Source organism: Calonectris borealis, chromosome 2, assembly GCF_964195595.1.
Source record: "Calonectris borealis chromosome 2, bCalBor7.hap1.2, whole genome shotgun sequence".
In the NCBI taxonomy this organism is placed as follows: Eukaryota; Metazoa; Chordata; class Aves; order Procellariiformes; family Procellariidae; genus Calonectris; species Calonectris borealis.
The window spans coordinates 22,292,190-22,314,799 of record NC_134313.1 but is presented as its reverse complement, the minus strand read 5'-3'; the positions used below and the strand labels follow the sequence as shown (position 1 = coordinate 22,314,799).

At 38.4% G+C, this 22,610-nt stretch overlaps 1 protein-coding gene across 2 annotated transcripts in view; it reads left to right on the top strand.

The window, feature by feature from the left end:
- Positions 1-22,610, top strand: part of ZFPM2 (zinc finger protein, FOG family member 2) — a 323,396-nt gene that overhangs the window by 160,788 nt on the left and 139,998 nt on the right. For both annotated transcript variants that reach the window (XM_075141292.1, XM_075141291.1), the window contains one exon: positions 3,098-3,216. In XM_075141292.1, the coding sequence (XP_074997393.1) occupies positions 3,098-3,216 (119 nt within the window). The remainder of the gene's footprint in view (positions 1-3,097; positions 3,217-22,610) is intronic.

The window sequence follows — 22,610 nt, the reverse complement described above, 5'->3', positions numbered from 1 at the left end:
AATCTTTCTTCTACAAACCCTCGTACCAGCCCCTGGCTTTCCTGCTTAGGGCAGACAAAGGAATGTATACAGGGATTTTACAAAAGATGCAGGCTCTGGTAGGGAAAAAAAAGTAATCTTAGCAGATGCTTGTAGACCCTGATGTGCAGTGTTTTTTTAACTTACAGCTCTCTTAGTGTTAATTTTTTCCCCTGAACAAACTAAGATTTTCAGTGAAAGAAAAAAATCTTTCCCAAGGATCAAATTGTAATGTGCTGCACCTTGTACAAGCGTAGCCGAAATGTCTGTGTTTGCCAAAACATAAGAGCAGATTATCCTTCCCAACTCTAACGTTCACCTATAGCGTTAAAATGGCTGCTGGTCATGGTGACCAGAGAGAAATGTATCTTTTTTGGAGGACTGTGATCCAGGGAAACAGGAAGGTTATGAGCAAAATCTTTTGTAACCCTGTCTGCAGTCTGCTACTCTGTCATGGTGTTCTGAGTGGAGGGGAAAATACAGCAGCTTCAGTACAATTCAGCATGATGTTACCCCATCTGTAGTACATTTCAATGTATTCGTATATATTGAAATGTATTGCCAAACTACAGCTTGGAACTGTAACAATAGAGAATAAAAGAGAGAAAGAATCCACAACTTATGTAATTATCAACTGGGGGAAGAAAATACAGTTTTGGAAAATAATTGCTTGTTTTTATGTTTGCCTCAAACCGGAACTACTTACCAGGTATAAGATTAATGTTATTAATTTTATTTAAAATATAAAGTGTAATGATGTGTACCTTAAAACTTAGGTAGGTTTTTCCATATCACTGGATGATCTGCCCTAAGTTTGTCGTTCTTAATCCATTAAAAGACAGGCTTGCTTGTAAATCCACAGGTACAGATAAGGAGTCACTGTTTGACTGTGTCTGAACCCTTTTCAAATGAAAAATGTCAGTGGCAGAAAGGGAGGCTGAATTATTTTTTAAAAGGGTTTTCAAAGATTCTCATGATTCCTCTGGTATCAGTTAAATGTGACATGTCCATAGACATGGCTGTTTTTTAGTGTGTAAAAGCAAGCAAATGCTACAGTTTTCATCTCTGTGTAGAGAGAAAATGCTGCAGTATGCCTAAGTGTATCAACATGTTACCTTGCAATACCGGAAAGATTTCCCTCTTCCATAATTAACATATAAAGAGATTTTTTTAAAGTTAATACAATTTGTAACAACGTGACTGTGAGAGGGAAAAAATGCTTTTTTTTTTCCCTGTTTAGATGCATATATATCATGTGTAGATTAGATATAATTAATCCATAAGCTTTCCTGCTCACATACTGCCTTTTAAAATGTCATAGCACTGTCACGATGAGGACTCACCTGCATACATAGAAGCTTTTGTAAACTGATACAGCTCTATTTCCTAGATTTGTTCCAGTTTGCAGGAAGGATCTGATGCACAATTTTACGTAGAGTAGTTTTGTAATCTGCAACACTCAGAGGTGAAATTTAGATTTCTGTGCTTGAAAATGGAAGCTGGAGCCAAGTCTTCTCTTTGGAAAACGGTTGAGATGATTAACCCCTGCAGACAAGGAAAACCCTTGCAGCCTGGCTGTAACATAAATCCTGGCATCCATGGGAATGGTTAGCTGGGGGAAGTCTGTGGAGACTGCCTGCAAGCCAGGAGGAGTTACTCACTTCCTCCGGTTCATTTCACAACAACTGCCAGTTCTAAATCTGGGACGAGATGACTTCTTGCACAGTTGGACTTCACCCTGTTTGTGGAAAAGCACTGTCCTGATTTGGGGTAGAGTTGTTGAGAAGGGACGTGCTGATGCAATAGGCAGGAATTACTGTTCCATCTGGTTGGTATGGAAAGGGACGAAGGGGCTTTAGCATGCAGGGAAAGCGGGTCGGGAGGAATCATGGCTGCAGCGAGGTCGGGGTGAGCTCTGCTGCTCGTGAGAACAGCAACAAATTTTCAGTCTTCCTTCAAGGCCAGAGCTTGGAAATGCAACAGCATGTAAAAATGCAGTTAAATGTCTAACAAGAAAAGCACAGACCAGTCTCCTCTTGTCCCATTTTTTCCTCCTAAAAATTTGAAACCATAATTTATTTGAATTGCTTTGGGAAGGAATGTTAGAAATTGTGTATCTAAGCACAACTGTTATTACATTTTTAACTGAAACATTTGTTCATAGAAAAATAGGCTTATTGAAGAGGCTGCTCTCAAAGAAGAGTTGTGCAGAGTTTTTTTTTTTTTATTCTGAAATGAAAAAAATATTGGGGAGAAAGGTGGTGACTGAATTTTATTTTTCCTTCTACAGGAATGATCAATTGCATATTATTCTTTCTCTTTTCACTGGAAAACCCCAGAAAAGTTGAAGTGAGCTAAAGTAACATTTTCACTTTTAAGGGTTAGTTCTGAAGTCCTTACTTTCAAAAATAAAATTTGCTTTGAAAAATGCACTATACCCTCCCCCCCATTGCTTTTACATATTTTGTGTTAAAACCTTAAGCTAACAATTTGAATTATTTTGGGTCTAATTCTGAAATGTTACTGCCTGTAAAACCTCACTCCATTTAAAATCCTTGTATTTTTAATTGTAGTAAATGTTTTTAGTAGTTTCTTCAAAATCAGTAGAGTTGTTTTGGATTTATATCGCTATAAAGTATGTCTCCAAAATTTTAGTAGCTGAACGCTTCAGAATGTGGTCTTGTGACAGCAAAATGCATCAAGGAGGTTAATGCACCAGGTGTGGCTGCTATTGCACTCTCTCCTTTCAGCTATCATCTCCCCCCTCCTCAGCATTTCTTAGGAACTTTTAAGAAACCGCTATTGTGAATAAAAATGCCTTCAAACTCCAATGCGCGTGAAAAGATACAAGAAAGGAACGGGTCTTTCTAAACCAAATTTGAATATAATTATAAGGGAAAAAGGTTTGTTTTTCTTTTACAGGTTGACAAGATCAGTTGTTTTTCAGACAAGCATAATTAATTCTCATTATATGGGCCTCAGAACATTGTGCGTAGAAAGCCAACACAAAGGCAGAGGTGGTTGTTGTCAAGGCACAAGTGAAAGTACTCTCAACACTGCTTGTTTTCTTTGTTTGCAGGAGAGTTGGAGGTGGTCCAGAAAGACGGGGAGCGCAAGATTCAGAGCCGGCAGCAGCTTCCGGTTGGAACAACATGGGGGCCTTTTGCTGGGAAGATGGATCTGAATAATAACACCTTGGTATGTAGATGCTCCGAGACGCTTTGCTTCGTTATATTGTGTGTCATTCTTTAGGGAATAGCCTGAATTACTACGCAGCGGAGCATTTGAAAACAGGCATTGTTAGCTTTCACGGACAGTGGTATTTGGCTCTTTTCCAATTAGTTCATCTATGGCAACCGTCCACGTAAAGTTATTTGGAGCACAGGTTAATAGTACTAAACTTGTTATTTTATGGAAGGGAAATGTCACTTCCTTGTTTGCTGAACCAAGCTGTTGCGTTTCAGTAGCAATATCTGATTTTTAGGGGCTTTTTAAATTTTTCACAGCATTAATTGCTGAATACTTAATTTATATTAATGGATGGTATAGAAAATAAATAGCTACATTGTTTTAGGATAAAATTCATTAAATTTGTCTTAATGTTACTGAACATAGCAAGATCTTCCATCAGATTAAAATTATTTTGAAAGATATCAGAAGGCACCTGTCATATTCTCAGTTAGCCTTGTTTTTTATTCTGATTGCAGAAAGTATGTGGACCATATTACTTAAAAGTAATGCTCTGCTGGTCTTAGTTCAGTGCACTGAAAATCATGTCATTCCTAGGTCTTCATTTCATTTTTGTTTGTGTTGGTTTTAAGTCTGAGCTTCAGTATTATTTGTATATAGTTCAGATTCATTTTCTGAGAATATCTGGAAAGGTGACCCTGTATTGAAAAAAGCAACTAATATCTCTAGAAGAAGGGTTTAGACAATCTTGGAACATGCATTGCCCTGTGGGATTCTTCTGAAGAACCATTATCTTCAGCTGGATCACTGTTTGCTTTTACAGACTTTGCGTGAATGTATTAGTATAAAGACCTGTGGAACTGTTTCACAGAAGTGTATTACATGCATTTGGGGTAGATACATCTGTGCTGTAAATGGAGAAGCTGAGCTTCCCGGTGTTGGGGGTATCGTCCTGCCCTTGGAGGACCTGAGGAGAGTGAGGAGTGCTGAGTTGCTGAAGTACCATCTAGGACAGTGTGAGAGGGGGGTTATGTGGACATGGGAGAAAAGGCGGGAAGCTGATAGTCTTTAACTCCTCCCTGGAGAATCTATGCCTAAGTATTGGAGTTCTCTTTCTAAGGGCTTGCTCGGTAGTATGCATGTTACCTTCTGTAAATATGCATATTAAAATTGTAGTGAAGTGTTATTCTGTTGTGAGTTATTCTGTTATGAGTACATAGTAGTCATTTAAGATCTTGATATTTTGTAGACTCTTTAGCATAATTTATTAATCAAAAAGTGCTAACAAGACGTTACAGAAAGTGGCGTAGAAACTTTGTCTAAGTTTCCTAGAGTTCAGTATTCCCAACACAGGTCAGATTTCCCATTCAGGCACCTGAATAAAGGATGGATTTTCAAAAGTACTGGACACACAAAGCGTCTTATTGTTAGAAAGAGGAAACTGGACAATTTGAATACCTCTCTCCATTTTCTCCATCCATTTCGTTTTTATTTCTGCATCTATTTTATTCTTGGTCTATCAGCATTCTCAAAATGTTTTTCATAAAATGTCGTTTGCGACAACTACCTATAATTCAAATAATTTTCTAAGATTCCACTATTACTACTTTCATCAACTTTCATGCAACAGAAACCTTAGTCCTGGTATAGCTCAAAGTCAGTCCACATAATACCTTAAGAAAAATGCTAGCTCTGTGTTGTCCTTATTGCTCTGTCCCTCTGTCCACTTGTACCACTTCCTCACGTATATAAGACTTGAAGGTAATGTTTGAATATGGGAGATGATGTTGACTGACCCTTCACTACAAAAGTTATAATTATCAGATATTCTTAGGACAGATTTGCAACATGTCAGCAGTTGATCATATTGTTTTGTTTTGTTTTCTGAAGGAGATGTGGAGCAACCACAATCCTAGCACGAGATTGCTTCTCCTTTGGTAGCACAGGCATATATTAAGCTCTGTTAATACTTTGTAAATTTGGGCAAATACCACTTTTGCCGTAACAAAAACATTTAGCTAAGATATTTTGGTTTTAATGAACTTGTAATTAAGCAGTGAGCAGAGCTGGCTTTTTAGTTTGGTGATTGTAATGGGACGGAACGACTTTCTCAACTTAGTTCAGAGAGATGTGGGATGAAAATCTTCAGAACTTTTTTCTCACTAAGCTGGAAAGATGCTAATTTGTTTCTTGTCAAATTAAAAATCATAAAGTCTATTTTTGCTAACATTTGAAAGATTTTACTTTTGTTTTGCCTACTAATAAAAATACATTTGGAAATCTGAAAAAGTTCCTGTAAACAGAATTGTAGTCCTCAGCAATATTTTGTCCCCTGAGCAACTCCATTCTTTGAGATAGTCAAAACTGAACTGGATATTATCTTGAGCAATCTGAGTTAACTTCGAAGTTGGATCTGACTTTGAAGTTTGCCCTGCTTTGAGCAGGAGTTTGGACTGGATGACCTCCAGAGGTCCCTTCCAACCTGAATTATTCTATGATTCTAAGTATTGTTTCTTTTTCCCAAATATCAGATGTTTCCTGTAATCCTACATTTGTTACTTTAAAATGCTGTGTGAAGAAATGTAAACCTTTTGAAAGTCCTTTAATTTACTGTTTAAGAGACATAAACCCAGTGTCAGCTTCTACATATTTTTCTTTTATCTTTTTTTTTTTTCCTTGAAACTGTTCTGGTTTATTTATGATTTTTCTCTTTGCTTGACACATTTGATTACTTTTCTCACTAGCGTACATGCTCTCTGTTGTTCATAAGGGGAGTTGCGTTTGTTTACTTAAGTTATTTATATCTGTTTTGGAAAGCTATTTAGGTAAAGCCTCACCTCCCTAGAATTCAATCAAACTTTCACATCAGCAGCTGACAGCAGTTTAGTTCATTTCTGAATGAGAACTTCAAACATTGCACTGTTAAAAACATCAAATAATTTTTGGAAAAGAGCTTTAATGTGAATTTTTGGTATAGAGAGGAAAGGAAAGAAAAATACAGGGAATCTCAGGTGAGTAAATATCACAATTTTTGCAGCTGGTCTCTTTATTGGAAAATATGTTTGTGGCTGACTACAAGTATTTTACCTGACTTTACTGTTTAGTGTTAGCGATGTGACACTGGCTCACAGGATTCATTACCTAGCTATAACAGTTACAGCTTACTTACTAACCTTGTACTCTGCACTGTACACAGCCTGTACATGTAATATCCTGTTGAAGTACTTCTTATTTCAAGCAGTGCTGTGTTGCTGAATACAGTCTCACTGCTGTTGGCTCAGGAGACGGAGCAAGCTAATTAATTCAGCATGATAATTAATTGAGTCACCGTGCCAGATGTCAAATACTTTTTAGATCTTTCAAGTTTCTGTCTTGATGTATATCAACAATATACATCTCAGAGCAGTGGAAGGTTGGGTACCTTGAACAAAAATTATTTAAGTGCTGTTCGCAATTGCGATAGGAATAGCAGCTGTTGACTTCATCAGCAGTGCCACAGCACTGTCGGGAGATATGGTGGAGCAAGGTCTGGATCAGGACTGCAGAATACTCAAACTCTAATGGTAGACTTGAAATAGCTCGATGACTAATAAAGTTCTTAATTTTTCTCATCTAGGAGTTAGCCAATACTCATGAATTACAGAGTGATCAAAACCCCTTATGAAATAATGTACCCCACTGCATTACTGTTGATGAAACAATCTGTGTGCAACCACCAGAAATCTTGAGAAGGTTGTTTTTAACAACAAAGAGTGAGTCTCGGATCTTAAAACTTCTCTAGGCATTTAATTCCCATTTCAATCTGAACTTAAGAACTCCTTACATCATTATTAAATATTTATAGATATCTATTTATATACTTTTATTATATTCAGAGTGATAGATCTCCTATTTAGATACTTTTAAAGGTCTGTTCCTGTAATTTTGCCAAATTGGCAAAATACTCCTGCTCTCAGCTGCATGCATAGTTTGTATACGTCTGCACAATTGGGCATGGAGGTTATTGCCTTCCATTTCCATCCACTTCTTCCACTTTCCATCAACTGTTCCATAATAGTTGATAGTCCCAAGAAAATTAAATGCACAGGAATATCTTTTCAAGCCTAGACAGTATACTTCTAAAGTAAGAGCTTGTTTTACAGTAAAAAATGTTTCCAGATTCTGTTTGAGATTTAATATAATCTTGCTGTTTTGGCAAACAGACGCATGAAGAGTTTTGTACAATACTGCTTTCTATCTACAGTTGGTGAGAACTCAGCTCTACAAGGAAGGCGACACAATTTAATCACTAGTTTTACCAGGAAGGCTCCGACTTCGCGCTTTGCTGCATCACAGAAAATTCGGTAGTTTGTGGGTACCTACAAGTAGATAGGAATATATTTCTAAGTGTGAAACTCCTAGCTTGTGATTCCTGTCTTTAACAGGAAAGTGGATTTGCACAAATGTCAAGTCTAATGTGAACAGGCAGGTGAGAAGAGCAGAAGACTCCTCTAGGCTGGTCATACAAACCGCTGAAAGAGTAGCTGCTGTGCATAAGCAGCTCTAAATTCAAGGCACTAGCAGCCTATTTAAGAAAAAGCCGTTTGTTTGCTTTTTCCCAGCTGTAAATACTTTCCCGGTTTGAGGGGACAACTTGGTGGGAATGAGGCCCTTGGAAACAAAAACGGCACAGATCCGCGTAGCCCACGATGGATGTCGAGCAGCGGCTCGCACCATCGCTCCGGTAGTCAAGTGGAGGCATTCTGAAAGTCCTTTTCCCTTGGCTGCCGCCATCTAGTTTTTGGTGCTAATCTGTGCCCATGGCAGGGTTTTGCGAAGCAAAACAATGAGCAGCTGGATCCTGCCCCCCGTTCTCCTCGTCTTGTCGCAGGGAGGAGTGTGTGGGGCAGGCCTGTATCGGCCTGATAAGGAAAAGAGGATTCAACGTGGCCGTGGAGGGAATCCGCAGGAGAAAGTGTGCGAGGTTGGGCCGGGCGAGCAATGGGAGACAGCAGGGACCCTTTAATGGGATCTGGGGGGTTCAGCGCCAAAGCAACACTTCTTCTGGAAGATACCCTCATCAAACTGCTTGACTGGGTAGCGTGTGAGGGGCTGAGGAGCCAAGGTTCAAAATACAGTTAAGTTAGTCACTCGCTAATCTGTGGCTGGTCACTTTGGGTCAAAAAACTCGTATCTGTAGTAGCCAGCAACTTTTAATCTTCAGAGTTGCAGTGCGAGGCTTTGCTGGGCACTTTGGTTGGAGGTGCTTACGGCCACTGAGACAGACGGTAGTCTGTAGTCTGGCTATTCTGCCTGTAGTCAGGCTGTAGTGTCTGGTTCTCTTGTTCAAACACAGAAAGGGATTAGGCAGTTTTTATCTTTTGATATTTGCCTGCAAGTGGAGATTTTGGCTTTTATTAGCAAAGAGCCATTTTTATATTTAATTACCAAAAATAGTGTATTGAGTAATGAACCTTGATTCTAATCTTTATTATACTGGGTTTATACCTTTAAGTACGTCAAGTGACTGCAAAAGCATTTCTTTCTCATTTTTACTGCTGTTACTGACAGGCTCTTCATGTTTAAAACTAGTTTAAAAACTCTTCCTGCTGTCCCAAACACGAGCAGATGTTAATGTAACGGCGCTGCTGGACAGCAAATTGTGTCACACTTACGGTGATGTGCTGATGCGCTGTGCCAGTGTCAGGGTTGGCCACTTCATACAAACTGAAACATTAAAAAAACCAGAGATACGCTGAGATGATGTGGACATCCACACGGTCTTTGAGAACACATCACCTGGAACACATCACCTCACATTGCCTCACCTTTCATAAAGTGCTGTCCCATTTATGTAGACATGGAGTTGAGGGGAGTGCAATGACAGAAGAACTTTTTTTTAAACTTTTGTGCGTAATGGTAGGTTAGACACTTCTTTTTATTTCCAGAAAAATTAGTTGTTATTATTGCTCCTTTATTTACATTTACACAACAGAGTTAATTTAAAACCTGTTACTAATGATAGCAGGATGTGTTAATGATCTGAATAAACACCCTGTTTTGAAAAAAGCTGAAAGTGGTTTTCTCCAGTTTGTGGAAGTAGTTTCCAGAACGCACGTAGGTGATGAAGCAACATGGTCCATGAAAAGAAAGATCACACTGGTTGTGCACCTCTATCTAAATGCTGTTAGTACACTGGTATTAATACTGCATGCCATTAACATAGCCTTAATTTTAAGATATTAAATATTTAAGGGATAGACAAATATGGTTTGTTGTAAAAAAAAAAAACCACCAATGTTCACAGAAAGACAGGATTGAAATTACGTTGTTCCTTTTTATTTCTTTATTTCTGAATCGATGATTTCCAGAATGTAGTATTATGTCAATAGGGGATTTTCACATAAATTCGCTTTTGTTTTTTAACGTCTTTTCCTTGACTACAGCCCGTTTTTTAAGACTACAAATACCCGTGGTTCATTTTGACACCTGTTTATCTAAACAGCAGAACTTCATCATTTGTTTAAAACTACCACTGATCACTTTGAAAGGTTTCTTAAAATGATTCAGTTACTTGGTGCTTGCTATAAGCATCTCCATTAAGCAGACTTTATCCTAATACTATTGTAATTAAGTGGTAGACATTTCCAATCATGCTCATTAAACTAATTCAGTTCCCTGGGAGAAAACTCAATAAACTCTCTCTCCTATTTCAGCAAGCTTCATTTCAGTAGGGGGGCCCTTCTCAAAGTGGGAGTGCACCCTGGGGCACATTGGCAGGGAGCTGCCGAGAGCAGAGTGAGGGGATGGCCCAGCGGAAGAGATGGGGCAAGGTCAGGAGCCCAGGACATAAAAAGGGCAAGAAAATTTGGTTCAGGGCCTCCCAGGCAGCAGAAGCAGGGGGAGACATCTTTTGCAAGTGCCAGGCTCTTCCATTTTAGGATGTGGGGAAAAGCAGAGAGAAGACAATGTGTACTGGAGGACATATTGCACTGTTAAGCTGTTTAGAGAGAACCACTGCAATAAACTCTGCAGTAGCAACATATTCTTGTGCTACTTCTGTGTACCATAGGCGTTAAGACTCAAATGCTTATTTTGCTATTGTGGATTTTGCTAAATCTATAACACAACTTCTAAATGGATTGTAATCTTATTTTAAAACTTCGGGTGAGAGAAATAATTGATGTAGCTCCATTTAAGGTCATTCATGTAGCTCACTACACTGAAATACCTAACAGGCACGAGTTCAACACCCATGTTTAAGATGAAGAATTTAACATTAATGTTGTCCTCTGAGAAAATTTTTAAAATTCATGCTTTTTATAATGATGTTTCTTCTTATTTATGAAACATATGTATTATTATAGACTAAGCAGATATAAAATGTCAGATTTAAATACTCAGCAGTTTTTGAAATAACTTTCTTCTCACTAAATGTTAAAGAACACAATTTTTTTTACTCTGAAATGAAATTCAGTTTCTAAAATGTTGACACATTTTTTTCAGTAGTTTCACATCCACAGAACAAGCATAGGAAATTCTAGCTCCATCATTTTGGTGGAACATAAAGCTAGGAAGGTGCTTGCGTCTATGAAGACGTTTGCATTGTTAAGCCAAGAATTTGGTAATTACAATGAACTGAAAGACCTGGAGGCTTGTGTTCTCTCTTTGACCTCTAGAAAATAAAATGTCCTGGATGCTCCTGGGTTTCTTTGGGGCAATTACACGTAAAACTATGCCTGCCCAAGGGTAGTTAGCCTTAGTGTACATTGGTAGTGGAGAAAAACACAATGATGCTGTTGCCTGTGGAACTGTGGTAGCACTTGTGTTGCACTCGGTACATTGTCCAGATGTACTGTCTGGACATACAAATGACATATGATTATGAAAACATCAACGGATGCTTTCCATAAGACTTGTGGAGGCAATAGTGCGTATTTGTCTGGAATAAAGTGTGCTGTAGAGAAAATTTTGGTGTGAAAAGAAAATTCACCGTTTGGTGGTGTCAAAATTTGTTTGTGCTAATAAAAGTGCAGACTAAGATACTATATCATAGTAACAATAACAAGATTTGAAATGATCGTCTATTTTCACTTAAGTAAAAAAATGACTTCAAGTAAAGGAATGGACCTGTTGTTTCAGTGAAGACAGTGGCTGCTTGCTGCTCCCTTCTGTACACTCTGATGAAATTATCTAAATTCCAACATCAGTTCCCTTTGTGTCTGAATATGCTTGAGAGAAGTAGCCTGTAAATTTTCAAGAACAATGGAAATAAAATGTATTTCTAGTTATTTCGTTATTATTATTTTCGGTAAATTAACTGCATTCTGTGAAAGTGTGTTTTTGAATGTTTCGAATAGGAAAAAACCTTCAATATTTATAGTAATTATAGATAGTACAGTATGTGTGAGTACATAAGCATATAAAAAAATTGTAAGTATAGTAATTATATATATTTGTACATATATATATACACACACACACACAATGTAAGTGTTTGTGAGTATATAAAAATAACATATTCTAGTCAGAAGACAGTACTGATTGTTACTAGGTCCTAAAAATCAGAGTTTTATTTGAAATACTAACATTTTGCTGAACTTTCTTCTCCATGCAGCCTCCTTTTCTAATGATGTTGTAGTATCACATAGCCAGTAGCAAAATTTGTCCTTTTCCAGATGCAGCAGATCTACTTTGCACCGCTGAAATATGGGCAATACAGAGCTTGGCCTGAGATCTTAAGTGTTGAGTGAAGTTTGTAAATGTGCTGGGCCTCATTTATCAAGCCCGGAGGACAAGTTCATCAATCTAATCCCGTGGTGGCTCCCCAGGCTCCAGGGGAGCTGAAAAGACGGTCAGCTCCAGCCGTTAGGGCTCTGCTGCGAAGAGCGCAGGAGGCACCATCGCTTGCCGTCCTTGCCCTCCCTGCCAGCCCCAGACCACCTGCAGTACGGGAAAGGCTGCAGCAAGGGATGCACAGCTAGTACTCTACCTGATGATGGGTCTTATTTACAGGGTTTTGTGCATGTTCTCATATTCCATACATGATAAATTATATGTGTAGCCTCATCAGATTTGATATTGTTTCATATTCATGTCCCATCTTAAATAACTTAGTATAAATTAATAAGCTTTTGCCCCCTTTCTTTTCACCAATGCATTTTATCATGTATTTCACAGATTGTGAAACATTAAATATAGTTACAATAATATCTTTTTTTTAATTTGAGCTCTTTTAACATATTAAGGGAATAATTGAGTTTTACATGGACAAAATACTGTCTTTTCTGTGCTCTAAGGGAAGGATAGCAGTCTGAATGCTACTGATTTAGAATAAACTACATAGCAGTTGACATATCTTCATAGTTTATGTAGATTATTCTCACTCTGAGAAAATGTCTTACAATTTAAAATTCTCCCTGTCACAGATTAGTATTTTATATCTTGGTTTTTGACATTTGATTTGATATCTGAAAAGCATAGAAGAGGTTTTTTTTTAATAAAAGCTTCATATTTGTTAGTAATTATTATCATGTATGTATTTTTTATAAACATCTCACATTTCCCAAAATACTTCTTTTTCTTAGAAGCTTTCTTTTCCACATGACAGTCTCTAATCTGGGGGATGAGTGACCACATTTTTTAAAGGACGAAACTGGAACTCCTGCCATGTGTGAGGACATTAAAGACAAGTTTAGGTGAGCTGAGGGAGGTGTGCCTCGGTGCTGGGGAGGTGAGGAAGGATTCTTCCCTCTCTCCCACTCCTGCAAGCTGTTGCCCTCACTTTTGGAAGAAAACTGGGACAAATTAGCATAAAGGGAAGAGAGCAATAAAGCAGAAAACAATAGTGGGTCCAAAATATCTTAGTTTCTTCTTTTCTGCTTGTGTTGAAGCAGGTCTGGTTCTGCTATTGCTAATTTTTAATTTTGCTGTGGGCCTCATACTATGTCTTAGTCTTATCTCTTTGCTTTTATGGTGTTTCTTCCTCTTGGATGCGGTTGCATTTACTTCATTAAATATTGGATCTTGTTATTCATATTTATTAAATTCCAGATCGTATTCTTCTCTTTTGGGATCCACTTGTTTTACCTTACTCCTGTTTGTCTTCTCACTCTGCTCAAGCCACCTCCCCTCCTACAAGCCAAAATACCATCTTAATCCTGTACACTTCTGTGGTGGAGGGTTTCCCTCGCTTCCTGGATCCACCTGGATCGTGGTCGGTGGAGAGATATGATGGGTTGCATTAGGTGAACCTGCCAGACCCGGAGGTGTAGATATCAACAAGGGACATTTAGGTTAGATACGAGAAAGAGCTTCCTAATGGTAATGAGAGTGAAAGGCTGGAAGAGATGCAGGAGGCTGTAGTAAATCTGTGGCTGGTGTATTTAAGAACGGGCTGGACCAAGACAACAGGAGCAGTGTAGGTGCAGCTGAACCGTGGCATGGGGGAAGGAAATGGAGCAGGTGACCCTGTGGCTTGTGGCACCCTGATGCTGAGAAGTGTCTGCAGCCAACTTCACTTGTTCAGCTGCCCAGAGACACCTGCAGGTAGCTAAGATCTTTCAAGATTGGCTTTACAAGACCACAATGAGACACTTTTTTTGTAGAAAATGGCAGATGGGCGTTACAGCAAGCTAGACAGTTGGTCACACCAGTATGGGTTACTGTTTTCAAAATCTAACTGAAATATAACAAGGGCTTGCTGGGAGATAAGGAAGTAAGCAGCTATATTTCTTTGGCATGTCCCTTCCCAATTGCCTGCAGGTTTTTTTTCTTCTGAATATTCTCCCTTCCCACTCCAGTTTCTTGCTAACTAAAGTTAGAATTAACACTCTGTGTGTAACCAAATATTAAATCAGTGTAGCTTTTTCAATGCATTTTTTTCACCTGTACTTAGGGCTTTATTTCTAGAGTATTCTGTACCTCTTTTATAAGAAGTGCTGTCTGATTTATAAGGATCATTGTCCCAGGTTTCTGTGTCACAGAGATTTGCAAAGTGAGAGCAATGGTATTGCATTTTCAGGATGCCAAATGTGGGCACTTCGATCTGGCGGTACAGCATGCCTCAGGGAGTAAGCCGAATCTTAATTTCTTTAGTCAGTCATCCACTATCAAGTACCAGAGCCCCGATGAGGCAGGCTCTAAAACAGAGAACACACCATGGGTTAGATGTGGAAACATTTGCGAGGAGGCTCTTGGCATCACAGGCATCCTCGGTGCTCATTTTGTGGTACTGTTTCTGTGCTAGTATCTCTCTTTAATGCATGCAGTAACAATAACAGGTACCTGCATGTCGTCGATGACTGCGCATGCACTGATTACTTTTGAAAACGCTTCCCCCTCCACCACCACCTTCAGCAGTGGAAAATGAGAAGAATATCCATGTTTTGAAACTTGACCTCTCACAAACGTGAGACTATTTGGTGTGGTTGTGCCTCCTTAACATTCCTCGCATTCCCTCTTCCAAGCCAATTGTTAGCACTTGTTGCAGTGTTAAAGTGGCTTTGTAGTAGCACCTACTACGCTTGCTCTGGCTAGTGGCATACGTGGGACTGAATGGCCTTTCTGACCTTTAATTAGCATTTCCTTGTCAGTCATACCACAGATACTTGATGATCTAATTCGTTGCTCGCTATAACTACTATAACTGTGAGGTCTCCTGAACTCTTGAAATACGATCGTGACGTTCACATAGTTTTCTCTGTTTCCCTGGCTGTGGTATTGGACAGGAGGACTTGCAAAGTCTGCTTTGGGATAGTTGCAAGGCGTGGGGAAGTAAAGAGGTTCAGGGGGTGACATTCACTGCCATGGCCCTCTGCAGCTTGGTATTCAACCTCACGAGAGCTGCAGCAGTACGCTGCATTGATATTATCACTTTAAAAATTTATTGGGATAACAAAGATCATTGAAGTTATTTTTTCAAGACAACATATAACATACATCTCTTCCAAATGAAGTATTTGTTAGAGATCATGGTTTATATGCCTGTATTTTTTACTCTAACTAGGTGTTTTTCTGTTTCCATGTATAGTCTTTGAAAAAATATAAAGCAATGAAAGGGAATGCACAATGATCACAAATTTTGAATGGTCATTAATATGCACCTAGCGCTGAGCACTAGCGGAAGGTGCTGAGCATCCCAGGTTTTCATTCAAAGCAGTAGGGCTGAGGTATGCTTAGCATTTCGTGACACTGAACACTGCAAGTACAGCCTATAAAACTCTCCATAGAAGATAAACATTTGTTATTTTATTTGACCTTGAAGATGGGGCTGGTTTGATAGGGTTAAGGTCAATGAGTATATTATTTTTAGACAAGATACGGAGTACATGGATGGTTCTGCTTTATTTTAGTGTGTTAACATCTGGCAGCATTCTGTGTTCCATATGCTGCTGATTGTCCTGATACATTCATCTTCAGCGATTATCAAAAAGATTTCAGTGCTCTGGAGTTAATCACACATTTGAGAAGACAAATACATGAAGATAAGCAGAAAAGCTGCGTGTGGGTTTTTGTGTAGAAGACCAATATTTGGGTAATCTTGGCAAGTACCCTATTAATTTAGAAATATTTTTTAAATTGACTTAATTAGCTAATGTCTGTAAGGGCTGTAAGGATGAAAAATAGCATATTAGAGTTCAATGTTGTTATCACAATAGACATAGAGGACATTGCTCCTTGGAAATCTGGCTGTGCCCTTTTAATTCTAGGTGTTGCACACTTGCTTATTTCTACTAATGATGAATAGTTAAAGGGTTTTTAGATTTGCAACCTTTTCTCATGTATTATTTTTGTATGGCGTTGGTATATGAAAGTTTAGCTATGCTTGTGCTATTTCATTACAAAAAGCACACACATAACTATCAAATGACTTTTTTTTTCTTATACCAGTGTTTTCAGTTTTCCTAGGTTGATAACATTTTTTCCAGGGCTATAAATTATTATTTTCCTTCTGTGCTGCTTTGGCCTCACATGCTAACAGCTTCAGGGGAGAAAGACTTAAGAGTTTCACAGAGTTTGCCACATCAAAGCAGGTGTTGCCTTTTATAGTACCACCTTCTTTCTGAAAATGAAGAAAGTCTACCATGATCAGGACAAATGGTGAGGCAAAAATCAAACTAAGCCAGATGTCTGTCAACCTTGTACCTCTCTTGTGGCTTTTGCCACAGCCCACACTCACCTCGGAGACCAGTCCTCTAGGTTAGCCCACCTTGGGGCTATCCCATGCCCCATAGTCCTGCAAAGAATAATTCAAATAAGAAAACAGCCATAGGGCTCAAAGCCTAGAATGATGACCCTTTGCTTCCCATATCTCCTGTAAGACAGCCCCTTGCTACTCCACTCTCTGCTAGCAAGGAAGGGCACCATGAAATCAGCTGTGACCATGGCTCTTCAGGCAAACCCTGGGACCAGGGTCTGTCCACACAACATGGCGTGGGACATCTGGTCAAGACAGACATGAGGAAAGCAGCAGGAAGGCTGAAGTAGCAGTTTGCCACAAAACAGAAGGTACAGAACAAACTAAAGTAGCAATGTTGCTGCTCAATATTTCTCTCTTAATTGAATATCCATCATTTCAAAGAAAAAAATAAAGGCAGCAAAGTGTCTTAGGGCACATAACATATCCTTATCCACCATTCAGATAAAACTTATTTTATTTTATCATGCACATATTTGTTTAGATCTTAGCAGTGACCACTCTTCCTGTTGCCAATATCTATTAATGATAATTACTTCAAATACTATACTTGCTCAGTGATAGCATCACATCATGGTGAGGAAGATTGTGATCTTATCTAAACCTATTCTGTTTAACTCTGACACTCCTTCTATTATAGTGGGGCCCCGATAAGATCATGCCTGTTAGGATCAGACATTAGTTGGAATCAATATTTGAAAATGTGCCTGGTTTTGCTTAATAGCAAAGTTAGTGTGAGGGTCAGAGTGAGATCATTTGTTGGATGAGATTGTACAGCTTCATCTTGTAATGGAAATGTGTTCTTTGCTTCAGCTGCTGGTGAAAAGTAAAAACAAGGGCTCTTTGAAAGCTGTACAGCTTTGCTAATAATCACTGTGTAAGGAAGATACAATCATTATTATGATATTTAACATCTGTAGTGCTGCAGCATGTTGAGGTTCTAGTCGGGAACTGGTGCTCCTTTGTGCTAGACTCTGTCTCAACCTGATATTAAAAAGACAGCTGCTGGCCTCAGCTAGCTTAGGTCCTGGTTTTAGACCAGACGTGAATACAATGGCAACAAGCAAGAGTGGGAGGCAAAAGCTAAAACGGTGATAATTAAGATTAGTATAATAAACATTAACATCACATTAAAGCAGCAGACGTGAGTTTTGTAGAGATAGTGAATGAAAAATGCAACGAATTTGCAGATGATTTCAGAGAATTCTTCCTATATGCAATAATCTATTGGAAGAAAATACAAATAAATTGGGGGTATTTATTTAGATGTGAATTTTGAAACTCATCTGCTGATAAAGGAGGATGTAATCTAGATCAGTGTTGGTGAGCCCTTTTAGTGCCTCTTGCCAAATTTATTTTAAAAAGCTCAGAAACTCATGTGCTGCCAACATAAAACTCTGTGTACCAAACTTGGCAACAGTGCCAGCAGTTTACAGTGGTGGAGATGAACAGTCAGAAAACACAAAGCACCATAATGCTGTTTTGCTGAAAAATATGGTTACTTTTACTGTAATACTTATCAGGATTTGGTCAAAGAAACCAAAGCAAAGCCTGAGGGTATTGTATGGGATGTGTGAGAGCTGCAGTGCCCCTTTCTCCTCAAGAACATTAATTTTTACTCTCTCATAAATAAAAAGTCCAACCGTATAAATTAAAAATAAAAAGTGAATAGTGAATGACCCATTCTTTTGATCACTGGACTGCAAGATGTGAGTGACACTAGTTCTGTGCCTGAAGTTGGCATCAAAGGGCCTCATGCATAGCTTCCAGTGCAAGGCAAGTGCCATGACCACTGGGCTGCTCTAGAGAAAATGACTCCAAGAGATATTTTAATAGATCTGTTAAATCATTCCAGTGCAGAATAAAAATAAATTTGGAAATTCCCGTATTTTTTCATGAAATGGGATTCTTGTTTGAATGCCCAGCTTTTTATTCAGGTGAACTGCTAATATTAGTCATATGTTAAGACCTGGGCTGTGTTTACCAATCATTTCCATTTCAGTAATGCCTCTCGTCACTGAGTGTGTCTGATCTTAACCTCTAACTTCTTGTGGTTTGAGCTGGATTTCCTTTATAGTTCCCAACTTGATTACAATTCCTCACATTTGACACACCAGTCACTAAATTCATGACACTGTTTTCTGAAAGAGATGAACATACGCATGAAAGGAGTGATGGTTTTCACTAGACAAAGTCAGAAAGTTTCTGATTTGGAATAAAACATATATACTGTCATGTGCTCTTCTAATTATATATGTGTATGTCATGAAGACCAGGTTGGATGGGGCTTTGAGCAACCTGGTCTAGTGGAAGGTGTCCCTGACCATGGCAGGGGGGCTGGAACTAGGTGATCTTTAAGGTCCCTTCCAACCCAAACCATTCTATGATTCTATGATTACAGTATCAAATATATGCCAACTGGTAGTTATGAAGAGGTGTAACTGTAATTTTGAACTTTGTTCAAACACAAAAGTAAGTGGAACAACAAATGAATAAATCATTGCACCAGTGTTAAAAGTAAAAGCATGACTGAATTCACTATAATAATATTGCCTTTCAATTCAATTAAATGCTATTGCTTACTCTTTTAATATCATATATGAAAGCACTGTAAATTGAAATAAAATTTAAAACTCGTCAAAGTAGATTTATGTAGATGAAATTCTTCCCCTATAAGATGTGCATAAGGATATTTGAGCAGGATTTTGCCCATAAAAATGAGACATTTTCATATTTTCATTGAACAATGCATGCTTTTGGATACAGTATGAATAACGAAGATGTAGATTTCATTTTACTTTTTATTTTAGTTGTAACGAATAGAGGGAGGAGCAGAGCCATTTCTAAATCATCCCTGAAAAAATGGGAAGAATTTATCTTTGAATGAAAAATGAAGTATGTCAAGATTTTAGACATCTGTGTCATAGTGCAGGACAGAATTTTTTGAAGACTGATTTTTCTCTATTTCCCTGACTCTTTTTTAATCTGGGTGCATCCCAGAAGTGTTTCTTGAGTATTCTGATACTGCATTACAGTATTTGTATACAAAAACAGGTGTTCTCCCACATACGCATTTCCACAACATGGCCTTCAGTAGATTAGTGACACAATTTGTCATGAATGTCACCGAAAAACAATGTTCTGGTAGAATTTTGAAGCAGTGATATTTAAACATTGATTTCTTTAAAATGTTGACTTTTTGAACAGCTCTAATTCTCCTCGTTATTTCTTTCTTTGTTGTCTTAATTGTGAAATATAGTTTCTAATTCATGGAATATCAACAATTTTCATTTGTCCTTTTTTATTTCAGAAGTCTTTATGCCATATTTTTGGCCATGGTGCGCTAGGTGTAGAATTCCAAATGCTTCAGTGGGGCAAGAAAGGAGGCTTTTTCTTTCTTGTTCTGAAACCATGATGAGTCTAATTTTAGACACAATGCAAAACAGAGCACTACAGTTTTCTGCCTTACTCCCAGATATGTATAAAACAAGAATGTCATTAAGACAATTGGATATATCTGAAGAAGTAAGGTGGGTTTTTTTCCATGGATATCCCTTCTTTCTCCCTAAATAAAGAATAATGAAGAGCCATAATTTTCCCTTTATAATAACAAAATATTCCACTTACTCCATTCCTTAGTGGCCAGCATTGGCCACATACAGCATGTTTAAGACCTTCTGTTAAACTTGTGTGCCAGTGCAGTCAGAGCTTCACTTTAAACCTGACTCTGAAACAATTGATTGAGAAGCAATAAGAGAACATTAAAGACAAGTATACGTGGATAAATAATGCAGAACAGTGTTTGTGACTATTTATTTGAATTCTAGGAATTTATTTGATGTAACTTTGTTTTTTTGACTTGTGCTTTCTGCCCCAAGAAGTTCTTGGTATCCAGACTGGCCTATTAAATGTCACAAAACAGATAATCATGCTGTTGTTGTTATCATGTCTGAACCAAGATGCCAAAAAGAGGAAATCCCTTCCTGAAAGAATTTGCAGGCAAAGAACAGGAGAAGAGTATAATTTGATCCCCATTTTTAAAATGAGAAATCAAGTACAAAGAGATTAATGGACCTGGTTGACAGCACTCTGGAGGTCTCAGGTTTCCTACAGGTTAAAGAAATGCCTGTGTTACAAGATTATTCCTTGGAATGATGAGCAGACACCCAAAGAGTTGTACATTAGCAGCCCACGAATTGAACTAATTTTTATAAACTCTTCATGTAAAAAATAGTGAATAAAAAGTAGGCATGTAGGAATCCATCTGTTCACAGACAATTCATGATAGAAAAGAAGACTAAGATTTTTATGAATACTATATGGAGATACTAACTGTAAAGAAAATGCAAATACAAAGCAATGCTTCTTTGAACGCATTCTCAAATGTACCACCTATGAAAAACAGAAGAAAATAAGTAGACTCCTACAGAAGTCCAGTAAACAACTACTCTGCAACAAATTCCCATCATTTCGTAACTGATGGGTTAAAATTGGAACGTGAAGGTATTTAACAAAAATCCAGATTTGCAAAGAGTGGGATCACTTATCATGTAAAGGAACGATTAAACCAATTGATAGCGCACTGGTGTGCGTAGTCTGGATTATGTCTTTGAAAAAGAGAAAATGCTTGATGATGGTCTAGCAGCACTATGCTTCCAATAGGCCAGTCAGTCAAATGCAAATACAGTCTATAATAAAAAGAGCTGGTTGGCATAGTAATTGGGAAATGAATGTTATTTGTAGCTCCATATTTCTGTCTTTAGGAGTCTAAGACCTGGGAGGTTGGTATTGATAAGAGGGTTTGTGTATAAATCCTTTGTAATGAGGCTGTGCCTCTTCAGTCATTTGTATTAATTTTAACCTTAGATATGAACATCATTCTCTGAAAGGGGCGACACCTAAAATAACTAATTTCACAAATGTCTGGGGGAAAAAAATACTCATTTAAAAAAAAAAATCCCTGGGTTCTTTTTTGGTTGTTTCGTTGGTTTTGTGGGGTTTTTTTTGCGGCAGGGGGAGTTTGGGGCTACGTTACAGGATCACCTTATATGGCATGGCATGCACTATAGATTATAGCTGCATTTGTGCAGATACTGGCAAAGATAACTTCTGGTTTTGATGAAGGAAACTATTATGTAGGAGAACTACCAACTATCATGTAGTTCAAGAGGTATAAATGTTCTTGCTATCCTTAACTCAGGTCAAAAACTCTCTTCAAATGCCTTGAGATCTGCATCGACTCCAGCCATTGATATTACCCCCATGTAATTTTTTTTTTTTTTTTTATTGGCATGTTTGGCTGATTATTTGGTAATGTATTTGACAGTTTCTGCTGTTCTGTATCTTCATGGAGACGCCCATATTTGACATCATGTTCATATTCTGAACTTCTCAATATTTCTGTGAGATCACCTGGTAATGATCTCACTGGCAGGACTGGAGGGTCTCAAAGAGGAAGGAGTCTGGAGCATTGTGCAAAAGGTGTTCTGTCGGTGGCTTTGATTGCCTCCCTTTTGCTACTCTGTCTGCACCCCAACTGCTCTCTCTATGCAGTTTCATTTCCATCTACATGGATGCCCTTAACTCTTCACTTTCCCTTTCCCCATCTTCTGATATTTATCTCTTATTTCTGTTTCTGGCACTTACCTCTTAGCCCTTCTCCTCACCTTTCCAGTCTCTCCTTGTCCACTGTTCTATTCCAGCCGTACTTTCTTCTCCTTTCTCTGATTTCTTTGTCCTTTTTCTTACTGGCCTTCAAGACGCCTTCTTCAACGCTCAAGGACTTGCCCTTCCTTAATTTCAGCCTCCACCCCATACAGGTAATTTAGAGTACACTGGCTGGAAGTAGCCTTTGGAGCTGATTTTAAGCAAAAAAGACTGAATGGTAATTTTATGTAAAATAAAAATATGTGTGATTAGTTTCCCTGTTCAAGGTAGTACACTTGTTGCTGTGGCTGGTCATAGGGCTGACTTGAAAAGGATCTGTATATTTTTATCAACATCTATTATTTTGCTAGTTACAGGGAAGTAATCACATCATGTCTTTGGGCATTAGGTGCACACTGCAGAGAGCAAGAAGGAATCTCTTGCCTCTGCCCCTGCCCAAGTCTAACGTTACACACAATTAGTCAGGTGTATTAAGGGCTTACTGTGCCATCTTCGACTTCTGCTAGCATCAGACAGGGGTACTACCAGAGGCAAGCTAGCAGGCTCAATGGGCCAGTGG